Source organism: Pseudophryne corroboree, chromosome 2 (genome assembly GCF_028390025.1).
Source record: "Pseudophryne corroboree isolate aPseCor3 chromosome 2, aPseCor3.hap2, whole genome shotgun sequence".
NCBI lineage: Eukaryota > Metazoa > Chordata > Amphibia > Anura > Myobatrachidae > Pseudophryne > Pseudophryne corroboree.
The window spans coordinates 213,629,150-213,642,772 of record NC_086445.1 but is presented as its reverse complement, the minus strand read 5'-3'; the positions used below and the strand labels follow the sequence as shown (position 1 = coordinate 213,642,772).

General features: G+C 46.3%; 1 protein-coding gene across 2 annotated transcripts in view; it reads right to left on the bottom strand.

The window, feature by feature from the left end:
• Positions 1-13,623, bottom strand: part of AVIL (advillin) — a 176,611-nt gene that overhangs the window by 115,576 nt on the left and 47,412 nt on the right. For both annotated transcript variants that reach the window (XM_063952298.1, XM_063952297.1), the window contains exons 5-6: positions 12,117-12,225; positions 10,191-10,301 (exon numbers count right to left, since the gene is read on the bottom strand). In XM_063952298.1, coding sequence (XP_063808368.1) covers positions 10,191-10,301; positions 12,117-12,225 — 220 coding nt within the window. The remainder of the gene's footprint in view (positions 1-10,190; positions 10,302-12,116; positions 12,226-13,623) is intronic.

The following is a 13,623-nucleotide window of genomic DNA, read 5'->3' as shown; positions in this document are numbered from 1 at the left end:
ATTATACCAAAGCTCCCAAACGGGCGGGAGAGTGCGGATCACTCTGCAGCACCGATTGAGCAAACATGAGGTCCTCCTCAGCCAGCCAGGGTATCAAACTTATAATAGAATTTTGCAAAGGTGTTTGTACCCGACCAAGTAGCAGCTCGACATAGCTGTAGCGCCGAGCCCCCTCGGGCAGCCGCCCAAGAAGAGCCCACTTTCCTAGTGGAATGGGCCTTGATCAATTTAGGTAACGGCAATCCTGCCGTAGAATGCGCCTGCTGAATCGTGATACAGATCCAGCGAGCAAGAGTCTGCTTTGAAGCAGGGCCGTCAAGCTTGTTGGCTGCATACAGAACAAACAGTGCTTCTGTTTTTCGGACTCTAGCCGTCCTGGCTACATAAATTTTCAAAGCCCTGACCACATCAAGGGACTCGGAATCCTCTAAGTCCCGTGTAGCCACAGGCACCACAATAGGTTGGTTCATATGAAAGGATGAAACCACTTTTGGCAGGAACTGAGGACGTGTCCGCAATTCCGCTCTATCCATATGGAAAACCAGATAGGGGCTTTTATGTGATAAAGCCGCTAATTCCGACACTCGCCTAGCCGAAGCCAGGGCTAATAACATGACCACCTTCCAAGTGAGATATTTAACTCCATCGTTTTCAGTGGTTCAAACCAGTGTGACTTTAGGAAGTCCAAGACCACATTAAGGTCCCAAGGCGCCACCGGAGGCACAAAGGGAGGCTGAATATGCAGTACTCCCTTAACAAAAGTCTGAACTTCTGGGAGAGAAGCCAATTCTTTTTGAAAGAAAATGGATAGGGCCGAAATATGGACCTTAATGGAGCCTAATTTAAGGCCCAAATCCACTCCAGTTTGTAGGAAGTGAAGGAAACGGCCCAGATGGAATTCTTCCGTAGGAGCATTCCTGGCCTCACACCAAGAAACATATCTTCGCCATATACGGTGATAATGTTTTGCTGTTACTTCCTTCCTAGCCTTTATCAGCGTAGGGATAACCTCAACCGGAATACCTTTTTCCGCTAGGATCCGGCGTTCAACCGCCATGCCGTCAAACGCAGCCGCGGTAAGTCTTGGAACAGACAGGGCCCCTGTTGCAACAGGTCCTGTCTTAGAGGAAGAGGCCACGGATCTTCCGTGAGCATTTCCTGCAGATCTGGATACCAGGTCCGTCGTGGCCAATCTGGAACAACGAGGATTGTTCTCACTCCTTTTCTTCTTACTATTCTCAACACCTTGGGTATGAGAGGAAGAGGAGGAAATACATAGACAGACCGAAACACCCACGGTGTCACGAGGGCGTCTACCGCTACTGCCTGAGGGTCTCTGGACCTGGTGCAATACCTCTGTAGCTTTTTGTTGAGGCGGGACGCCATCATGTCTGTCTGTGGCAGTTCCCACCGACTCACAATCCGTGCGAAGACTTCTGGATGAAGTCCCCACTCTCCCGGGTGTAGGTCGTGTCTGCTGAGGAAGTCTGCTTCCCAGTTGTCCACTCCCGGAATGAACACTGCTGACAGTGCGCTTACATGATTCTCTGCCCAGCGAAGAATCCTGGTAGCTTCCGCCATTGCCGCTCTGCTCCTTGTGCCGCCTTGGCGGTTTACATGAGCCACTGCGGTGATGTTGTCTGACTGGATCAGAACTGGTTGGTCGCGAAGTAAGGCCTCCGCTTGACGTAGGGCGTTGTATATGGCCCTTAGTTCCAGGATGTTGATGTGCAGACAAGTCTCTTAACTTGACCAAAGACCCTGGAAATTTCTTCCCTGTGTGACTGCTCCCCAACCTCGGAGGCTTGCGTCCGTGGTCACCAGGATCCAATCCTGAATGCCGAATCTGCGGCTCTCGAGAAGGTGAGCACTCTGCAGCCACCACAGGAGCGACACCCTGGCCCTGGGGGACAGGGTGATCAACCGATGCATCTGTAGATGTGATCCGGACCACTTGTCCAATAGATCCCATTGGAAAGTCCTCGCATGAAACCTGCCAAAGGGAATGGCCTCGTATGCGGCCACCATCTTTCCCAGGACTCGCGTGCAATGATGCACGGACACCTTTCTTGATTTCAAAAGGTTCCTAACCAGAGTCATAAGTTCCTGGGCTTTTTCTATCGGAAGATAAACCCTTTTCTGGGTCGTGTCCAGAATCCTGCCCAGGAAAGGCAGACGAGTCGTAGGAACCAACTGCGACTTTAGGATATTGAGAATCCAGCCGTGTTGCTGTAACACTTTCAGTGAAAGAGATACGCTGTTCAGCAACTGCTCTCTTGATCTCGCTTTTATGAGGAGATCGTCCAAGTACGGGATAATTGTGACACCCTGCTTGCGCAGGAGCACCATCATCTCCGCCATTACCTTGGTGAAAATCCTCGGAGCCGTTGAAAGACCAAATGGCAACGTCTGAAATTGGTAATGACAGTCCTGTACCGCAAATCTTAGGTACGCCTGATGAGGTAGATAAATGGGGACATGAAGGTACGCATCCTTTATGTCCAGTGACACCATAAAATCCCCCTGTGTTTGTGTGTGTATAGCCTTGCACTGCCCCCTGTGTGTGTGCATGCTGGCACTGCCCCGTGTGTGTGTAGTGGCACTGCCCCCTGTGTGTGTGTGTAGGCTGGCATTGCCCATGTGTGTGTATTTTGGTACTGCCCACTGTGTGTGGGTGTAGGCTGGCACTGGCTCATGTGTGTGTAAGCTGGCGCTGCCCCCTGTGTTTGTGTGTAGGCTGGCAATGACCCCAGTGTACCACTGCAGGACAGTCCTCTGAGCGGCAATAGGCTCACAGGTAGAGCATGACACGCCCCCCTCAGCATCGCGCCGTGCAAATTCTAATACCGCATAGAATCTCCCTGAAACATATTTCCAAAAGTAGGCAAGTATGGGGAGGAGCCAATGCACACCAGGAACTAAATTCTTTCTTAAAGGGCCCATGTCTCCTGCGGAGCCCGTCTCTCCCCATGGTCCTTACGGAGTCCCCAGCATCCTCTAGGACGTTAGAGAAAATCCCTTATATAGAGCTACAATTGGGCAACACTTTACCACCAGCTACTACTGTACTTTCAGATATCATGGCCACCATGATCACTGGACCTGACCACATGCAAATTTTGGTTGTGGGGTATTATGAATAGATAGGTGCATTGGGAAGGATGTCATGCCCTGTCAGAACTGAAAGATCGCATTAGACATCATGTGCTGGCTGTTGCACCTGACATGTTACATTCTGCTGTAGACAATGCTGTTCTAACAGGTTACATACGTTATCCCGGCAGACGGGATGCCGCCGGTCCATATTTGTATTGCTACCTTGTGAGTGCTCTCAGTAGGAATTCATTCATTTTCACTGCCCTGTATATTTGGGATGTAGTCAGGATCCTGGCGGTCAGAATACCGATGCCGAGATCCCGACCACCAGATCGCGGCAGTGCCGCCACAGCTATTCCCACTCCTGGGTCTCCACGACACCCATAGAGTGGGAATAGAACCTGCGGCAAGCGCAACGAGCCTCCGAGCCCGCAGCATGCGAGCGCAGCAAGCCCGCAACGGGTTTCATTGCACTTGCCCCCCTGCCGGCATTCTGGCGGTCGGGATCCCGGCGTCAATATTCTGACCGTCGGGATCCCGTACCCAACTCGTATATTTCATGTTAAGTATACTGAGAAGTTACCCTTTAATCCCCTAGAATAACTTTCATTGTTATGTCTATTATAACAATGTCTATATAATAATATTTGTGTGTTTTATATCATTAATATATTGTATATACTCTATCATTATTTATATGCTGTGAGCTGTAAACACCGCTATCATTTCCATATTTATTGGCATTTGAGAGGGAAACACAGTTTATCAAAATGTGTTAGTATAAGATAACAATTTTGTTCAGTTTGTTAGGTTGGGTTGTATAAAATAGGATTTTAATACTTACCAGTAAATCCTTTTATCTTAGTCCGTAGAGGATGCTGGGGACACTTCAAGAAACATGGAGTATAGACGGGATCCGCAGCAGACATGGGCACTTTAAGACTTTGAAGGGGTGTGAACTGGCTCCTCCTCTATGCCCCTCCTCCAGACTCCAGTTATAGGAACTGTGCCCAGGGAGATGGACATTTCGAGGAAAAGGATTTATTGTTAAACTAAGGTGAGATACATACCAGCTCACACCACAAACACGCCGTACAACATGGCATTTAACAGAAACTCCAGTCAACGGCATGAACCATGTCAGCAACAGGCTGACTATAACAGAAACACAACCTGTGTGTAAACATAATTAATAACTAATAACTGCAGATAGAGTCCGCACTGGGACGGGCGCCCAGCATCCTCTACGGACTAAGAGAAAAGGATTTACCGGTAGGTATTAAAATCCTATTTTCTCATACGTCCTAGAGGATGCTGGAGACACTAAAAGAACCATGGGGTTTATACCAATGCTCTAGAACGGGCGGGAAAGTGCGGATGACTCTGCAGCAACGATTGACCAAACATGAGGTCCTCATCAGCCAGGGTATCAAACTTATAAAATTTTTCCAAAAGTGTTTTAACCCGACCAAGTAGCTGCTCGGCAGAGTTGTAATGCCAGAGACTCCACGGGCAGCCGCACAGGATGAGCCCACTTTCCGGGTAGAGTGGGCCTTCACTGATTTCGGTAATGGCAATCCAGCTGTAGAATGAGCATGCTGAATCGTATTGCAGATCCAGCGCGCAATAGTCTGCTTTGAAGCAGGCGGTCCAATCTTGTTGGCAGCATACAGGATAAACAGAGTTTCCGTTTTCCTAAGTTGAGCCGTTCTGGCGACATAAATCTTCAAGGCCCTGACAACATCGAGAGATTTTGACTCTGCAAAGGCGTCAGTAGACACTGGTACCACAATAGGCTGGTTCATGTAGAACGATGAAACCACCTTCGGCAGAAATTGTTGACGAGTCCTCAACTCCGCTCTATCCTCATGGAAGATTAAATAAGGGCTCTTGTGAGACAAAGCCGCTAACTCAGACACCTGCCTTGCGGATGCTAAGGCCAATAGCATGACCACTTTCCAAGTGAGAAATTTAAACTCAACCTTCTGTAAAGGTTCAAACCAATGTGATTGAAGAAAATGCAACACCACATTAAGATCCCATGGTGCCACTGGGGGCACAAATGGAGGTTGGATGTGCAAAACGCCTTTCACGAAAGTCTGAACTTCTGGAAGGGAGGCCAATTGTTTTTGAAAGAAAACCGATAAGGCCGAAATTTGTACTTTAATCGAGCCTAACTTTAGGCCCGCATCCACACCTGCTTGCAGGAAATGGAGAAAACGCCCCAGCTGAAATTCTTCCGTAGGAGCCTTCTTGGATTCACACCAAGACACATATTTTCTCCAAATACGGTGATAATGGTTAGACGTTACACCTTTTCTAGCCTGAAGAAGTGTTGGAATGACTTCACTGGGAATACCCTTTCAGGCTAGGATCCGGCGTTCAACCACCAAGCCGTCAAACGTAGCCACGGTAAGTCGTGATATACGCACGGTCCCTGCTGTAACAGATCCTCTCGTAGAGGAAGAGGCCAGGGATCTCTTATGAGTAATTCCTGAAGATCTGGATACCAAGCCCTCCTTGGCCAGTCCGGAACAATGAGGATCGCCTTAACCTTTGTTCTTATGATCTTTAGCACCTTATGAGTGGAAGCGGAGGGAACACATACACCGACTGAAAAACCCATGGTGTCACCAGCGCGTCCACTCCTATTGCTTGAGGGTCCCTCGACCTGGAACAATATCTCTGAAGTTTCTTGTTGAGGCGAGACGCCATTATGTCTATTTGAGGAATTCCCCAAAGACTTGTCACTTCTGTGAAGACCTCTTTATGAAGACCCCACTCTCCTGGATGGATATCGTGTCTGCTGAGGAAGTCTGCTTCCCAGTTGTCCACTCCTGGAATGAAGATTGCTGACAGAGCGCTTGTATGCCGCCCTGCTCTTCGTTCCGCCCTGGCGGTTTATGTGCGCTACTGCTGTTATGTTGTCCGACTGCATTAGGACGGGCAGGTTGCGAAGAAGATGTTCCGCTTAAAGAAGACAGTTGTAAATGGCCCTTAACTCTAGAACGTTTATGTGTAAACAAACTTCCTGGCTTGACCATTTTCCCTGGAAGGTTTCCCCGTGTGTGACTGTTCCCCAGCCTCGGAGACTCGCATCCGTGGTTACTAGGATCCAGTCCTGGATCCCGAACCTGCATCCCTCTAGGAGGTGAGAGCTGTGCAGCCACCACAGGAGTGAGATTCTGGTCTTTGAGGACAGGATTATTTTCCGGTGCATGTGCAGATGGGATCCGGACCACTTGTCCAATAGGTCCCACTGAAATACTCTGCATGGAATCTGCCAAATTGAATGGCCTCGTAGGCCGCCACCATCTTCCCCAGCAATCGAGTGCATTGATGGACTGATACTCTCGCTGGTTTCAGAATTTGTTTGACCAAACCCTGAATTTACAGAGCCTTCTCTTCTGGAAGAAAAACTCTCTGTAATTTCGTGTCCAGAATCATTCCCAAAAACGACAGCCGTTTCGTCGGATTCAACTGTGACTTCGGCAAGTTTAGGAGCCAACCATGTTGCTGCAGAACTGTCAGGGAGAGCGCAATGTCCTGCTCCAGCTTGTCTTTGGATCTCGCCTTTATCAGGAGATCGTCCAAGTAAGGGATAATTGTGACTCCTTGTTTGCGAAGGAGAACCATCCTTTCCGCCATTACCTTGGTGAAAATACTCGGAGCCGTGGACAGACCAAACAGCAACGTCTGAAATTGGTAATGACAATCCTGAATAGCAAACCTCAGGTAAGCCTGATGCGGAGGATATATGGGGACATGTAAGTAGGCATCTTTATGTCGACCGACACCATGAAATCCCCTTCCTCCAGACTGGAAATCACTGCTCGGAGATATTCCATCTTGAATTTGAATTTTCTTAGGTAAAGATTGAGGGACTTTAGGTTCAGAATTGGTCTGACTGAGCCGTCCAGTTTCGGGACCACAAACAGGCTTGAATAAAAGCCTTCTCCCTGTTGTGATGGGGGAACCCTGATAATGACTTGATTTAGACACAACTTCTGTATTGCATCGCATACAACCTTCCTGTCCGGAAGAGAAACTGGTAAGGCCGATTTGAAAAATCGGTGAGGGGGAACGTCTTGAAACTCCAGTTAGTACCCCTGGGACGCTATTTCTAAAACCCATGGTTCCAGGGCCGAACAAGCCTAGAATTGACTGAAGAGCTTGAGACGTGCCCTCACCGGTGCGGACTCCCGCAGAGAAGCCCCAGCGTCATGCAGTCGATTTGGCAGATGCCGGGTAGGACTTCTGCTCCTGGGAACCTGCCACGGCCGGAGATCTTTTACCTTTTCCCCTTCCTCTATTGGCAAAGAAGGAATAACCTCGGCCTTTTTTGTATTTATTTGGCCGAAAGGACTGTATCTGAAAGTGGTGAGTTTTCTTTTGTTGTGGAGGAACATAAGGCAAAAATGACGACTTATCCGCGGTAGCAGTAGATACCAAATCAGTGAGACCCTCACCAAACAAGACACTACCTTTATATGGGAGAGACTCCATAGCTTTCTTAGAGTCAGCATCAGCATTCCATTGATGAATCCACAATGCTCGTCTAGCTGAAATTGCCAAGGCATTGGCTCTTGATCCCAAAATGCCAATATCTCTTGCCGCCTCCTTTAGGTAGGCCGCAGCATCCCTGATATAACCCAGAGTTACCAGGATGCTATCCCTATCTAGGGTATCTATATCAGATGACAAGTTATCTGCCCACTTTTCAATAGCAGTACTCACCCACGCCGATGCAATGGTTGGTCTGAGCAGCGTACCTGTGGCGACGTAAATTAATTTTAACGTATTTCTCCTGTCTAAGATCCGCAGGATCCTTAAGGGCTGCCGTGTCAGGAGATGGTAAAGCCACCTTTTTAGACAACCGTGATAGGGCCTTGTCCACAATGGGGGATGATTCCCACTTATATCTATCCCCGAGGGGAACGGATACACCATCTGAATCCTTTTGGGAATCAGAAATTTTTTGTCAGGATTTCCCACATTTTTTCAAAAAAGGTATTCAGTTCATGAGAGGGAGTAAACGTTACCTCAGGTTTCTTTCCCTTAAACATACAGACCCTTGTATCAGGAACAGCAGGGTCCTCAGTGATATGTAACACGTCTTTTATTGCCACAATCATGTACTGAATGTTCTTTGCCAATTTTGGGTCTAATCTGGCATCACTATAGTCGACACTGTGTCTGCCAACTGAGCAAATGAACGTTTATGTGACCCCAAGGGGGTCTGGACCTGTGATAACACATCCTTCACAGATTTCTTCCATGCCTAGTTCTGAGATTCAGACTTATCCAATCTCTTATTAATAAGAGCCACACTAGCATTCAAGGCATTTAACACATTTGCCCAATCAGGAGTCGGCGGTGCCGACAGGGTCACTCCCACAGCCATTTCTGTCCCTACCACAGTCTCCTCCTGGGAAGAGCACTCAGCCTCAGACATGCCGACACACGTGTACCGACACCCACAGACACACTGGGCAAATAGGGGACAGACCCACAGTAAAGCCTGTCAGAGAAACACAGAGGGAGTTTGTCGGCTCACAACCCAGCGCTCAATCCCAGCTGATGAGAGCTGTGAGGGCTAAGCCCCGCCCCCCCTAATGGCGCACTTCAGCCCCGCTATTTTCTTAATATAATATACTGGCGGGGGTTCGGATTTTGTGCCCAGGCACTATATACCACTTTTGCCAGCCTGAAAATAAGGATTTTATGCTGCCCAGGGCGCCCCCCCCCCCCTGCGCGCCCTGCACCCTATAGTGCCTCTGTGTGTGTGGGAGCATGGCGCTCAGCGCGATCGCTGTGCGGTACCTCAGAAAGCCGTCACTGAAGTCTTCTATCTTCTTCTACTCACCTGTCTTCTGACTTCTGGCTCTGCAAGGGGGGTGACGGTGGGCTCTGGGAGTGAACCCCTAGGCGTACCTAGTGTTCCAAACCCTCAGGAGCTAATGGTGTCCTGTAGCCAAGAAGCAGAGCCTTTAAACTCATTAGAAGTAGGTCTGACTTCTCTCCCCTAAGTCCCACGATGCAGGGAGACTGTTGCCAGCAGTCTCCCTGAAAATAAAAAAGTAAACCTAACAAAGTCTTTTCAGAGAAACTCAGTAGAGCTCCCCTGTGTGTGAACAGGCTCCCTGGGCACAATTCTAAAACTGGAGTCTGGAGGAGGGGCATAGAGGGAGGAGCCAGTTCACACCCCTTCAAAGTCTTAAAGTGCCCATGTCTCCTGCGGATCCCGTCTATACCCCATGGTTCTTGAAGTGTCCCCAGCATCCTCTGGGACGTATGAGAAAGGTTGGTTATAATAACAGTAGTACTAGTACAGGTAGAGTATCCCATATCCAAAATGCTTGGGACCAGAAGTATTTTGGATATTGGATTTTTCCGTGTTTTGGAATAATTGCATTCCATAATGAGATACAGTATCGTGGCGATGGGACCTAAGTCTAAGCACAGAATGCATTTATGATTCATATACACCTTATACACACAGCCTGAAGGTCATTTTAGCCAATATTTTTAATAACTTTGTGTATTAAACAAAGTTTGTATACATTGAGCCATCAGAAAACAAAGGTTTCACTATCTCACTCTCACTCAAAAAATTCTGTATTTCGGAATATTTGGATATGGGATACTCAACCTGTAGTACTAAAGTAGATACAGATGAAGGTTAGTGTAGCTGATTAGGGTGGTTACTTATGTACAGCTGAAAATGGTGGTTTAGTTGAGCTCATTGGGTTGGTTAGCTATAACTGCAGATTAAGGTGGTGATGTCATTTAGCACGTTAGGCAGATTAGTTTAGTGTATAGAAAGATATTGCTATACACTAGTTGGCTATTATACAGTGGATAGCAGTATAGTTTAGCATATATAAAGCATATTTAGCTGTATAGTTAGTTATTATAATTTATAAGTAAAGATGATTGCAGAATTAGGTTTCTAGATTAGCATTGTTGCTACCCTAATGGTACCACAGAGAGGCAGTTTTATCACATAATCCACACTGTACATGAAGACAGAGGTTCAGCCTGACGAAGCTGATCAGATGAAATAGGGCCAATTTCAGCAGCAATGTTTATACCTTCATTCTCTCTGCTTTGTTGCTGTCAGGTCCGTTCCACTGAATGATAATTCTGCCGAGGTCCAGTAGAAACACATCACCTAGGTTAAAACTGCTCCAGCTTAACTCCACCTGTAAGTACAGCAGATGCAATGATATGGATGATGGACAGCTGTAGACAATATGCAGAGAGATAAAGCAGATTAGGCAAAATATTATACCCCTTTCACACTGCAGCTTGTACCCGGTAATTTGCCGTTTTTACTGGCTTCCTAAACGGTTCGAGCTGCGATGTGAAAGGGTCACCTTCAATTTACCGTTTACAAAATACCGGTATTTTGAAACTGTAAAAAAGCAGGGTCCTACCCGTTTCAGACCCGTTTAATTGTGCAGTGTGAAAGGGTCTGAAACGGTATTTGCAAGCCCCAGAATGTGATAGGCTGTCTCCATGTGTGATCTCACCAGGCAGAAGCAGGAAATAAACATTTAAAATGACAACCACTGTTTTGTATGGGTGAAACGGGTTCAGTGTGAAAGGTACCAAAACGGTAATGAAATGGTAATATACTGGTTACATCATGCAATGTGAAGGGGGTTTAACTGCTCAGACCCGTTTTAAGAACCGTTTAAAGAACCGTTTCAAAAACAGGTTTTGCGATGTGAAAGCTGCAATAGATACATTCACCATTTTGGTTGTAGAGAGATCAGTTAAGAATTAACGTGCACGCACATGCCAGGGCCACCATCAGTGTCACGATGGTTGATGCTAGATTCAAGTGGCCTAAGGGACCTTTTACACCAGGGGGAGGAGCCACGACACAAGGGGGAGGAGCTAGGCCAGCGGGATAGTTCCTCTACTATCCAGTATCCACGCCACAAACTATTACCTTTAGTAATCAGGTAGCGAACGAAGCCGTAGCTCCTCCCCCTGGTGACGTATCTCCTCCCCTAGTGACATCAGAAGGTCCCTTCTCCCACTCCAATTTAAAACCAACCGTGTCCCGATCTCACAGGGCGTAGGGGGAGGGGCAGGCAGAACTTGTTCTCTGCCTCCTTCTCCTTGGGCACCTCTGATTGGCCAAAGTCAGAGAAGGGGGTGGAGAGTGCAGGAAGAAGGCAGGGAGTAGGGGTCCTGCGGGAGAAGTCAGAAACTTTTCCGCAAAACAGGGGTTTCGCTGCTTTATGAATAGACCCCCCTATCTCTCTCTTCACTTGATCTCTCTCCATGCTTTCAAAAATATTGCTGACAATTAGAGCCTCCTTAATAGTTAGCTAATAATTAGTGCTGCACATAAACATATCAGCGATCGCTGATGAAGATAAATATGCAGTCAAAATGTATACGTCCAAAGGATACATGTAGGGATATATTTACTAAAAGGTCGATTTATTGGTCTGGTTGTTTGTCTGTCTGGTTATGCATTCGGACAACCCTGCACCATTGCCAGCTATCCAAACTCTGACTTGCTGTTGTTTGTCTGTATGCTAAAGAGTCCCTAAAATTGTTTTGCTTTTGTTTGGGGTGACTAGAGCACTACTTATTTTGTCTTTGTATAGCACTATTACAGGAAGCACTACAGAAACTAGGTTATCCATGTGACAATCCTGAAGGACTTTAGTTCATTTGACCTTGTGCTTGTGTGGAACTTTATTTCGTTATGAGAACTTACTTATTGCAGATCCATTTGTTCAAAGTAAAGTGGCCCAGGTTCACCATCTATGTGCCAATGGCATCCAACAACATCAGTGCTGCATTTAAATGTACTGTTGTGCAAGTATGATGTGCGCACTTGATTAAAGCCCACCATGGGAGTCTCAGTTAAGTTACATATTATATCTGTCTTAGATGGCCCTCAGCTTCCTTAGTATTCTAGTAACGGAAGTGCTGGAACCTGAGGCTGTGCAGCTGATTTGTCATTGGAGCCATTTGTAGGTGCTAGGAATTACCTCAGTGGCTGTGACATTCCTTTTTCCCTTGACATGTAGTAGTCTCTTCACATCATATGTGTTGGTGTCCACATGTCTCATGCCAGATGCAACTCCCCCCTTCTTGTAACTAGAAAAGAGGTAATGAAAGCTAACACTGGGGCAAGACTGAATGATATTTCTTTCCACGGTAGGAAACAATTTACAACAACTATATGTGTATATGGCTCATATATTTTTTCCTAACGTGGGCACATTATGTCCGTAACTTGTTACCGCAGTTCATTGTTGACTTTTGTATTAATTATGCGCTTCACTACATTACTGTTGTCTACAGAGTATGAGAGTTATTTGTAAAAAATATACCGTATACAGAATATTTCCACCCTGTACCCCCAACCCACCACCCAAACAAATCTGACAGAAAAATGTAATGTATGGACTTGGCCTGTGGCGGCAGCATGACAGCATTCTCAGGAACTGATACCGTCCACAGTTGGTCATATACCATTGATATGTCCAGCACCTCTGAAGCACTAAGTTGTGCCCAGCAGCCATATCTTTCCCTAAAGCCATTTTTTTTATTACCACATACACCAGAGACAACTGCCTCTGGCACGTGAAGCACCTGTGCACCTCATTGAGTGAGGCCATATCTCTTAATGTCCAGCAAGTCGGGACAATCGTGGTGACTCCCTGTGGTTATGAGTACCTACCATGACCTTGAGCCTACAGAACCTACTTCCCGAATGCTTTTCCTATAACAGCCCAATTTCCTGGCGCTACAATCGTTCATTGGTACCTGGTGGCCGCCAGGACTTCAACTCTTAGTAGTGTAAGCTCAAGATCATGGACACATATATTTAAAGGAAACAGGGCACCTCAGAAACTACTAAAACGATTTACAGAAATATTTTGGCAGATCTTCAGTATAGCACAGGCAATCATCACTGAAGAGTATGCTCTTTTCCAAGTAGCACTAATAAATGTGTGACTGGATAATTCTCTCAAATAATACAAGTCTTTTCCATATTAGATAATTGATGAGAAGTAATAGATTTTTTTGCATGCAGGTAAATGCCTTGTATAGAAATGTTGCACAGTTCTTTCAAATAGCACAAGTTTATTCAATAAATGTTTTATTGGACAATTTTCTCAAATAAAAACTGTTTTCCACAAAAGAGAATTGATAAGAAGTAACATAATTTCTGCTTTCATAAGTAAATGCCTTGTAGAGAACTACTGCATACTTCTTTCCAATATCACAATTATATTACACAGCTACTGGATTTCATGAACAGCACAAGTAATTTGCACAGCAGCAAGCTATTGAGTAGAGAATTCAGAATTTACAAGATTAATTGCACTAATATGAAATGCCACATAGTTTTTTTCAATAGGTACAAATCATTAGCCGTATAGCAAGATACTTAGTAAATCTTTCACAGAGTCCAGGTTAGCTTCACCATAGAGCAATATAAGCAGGTTACAGGCTTTCCAATTGATACAAGCAGATGAACTTTGAGTA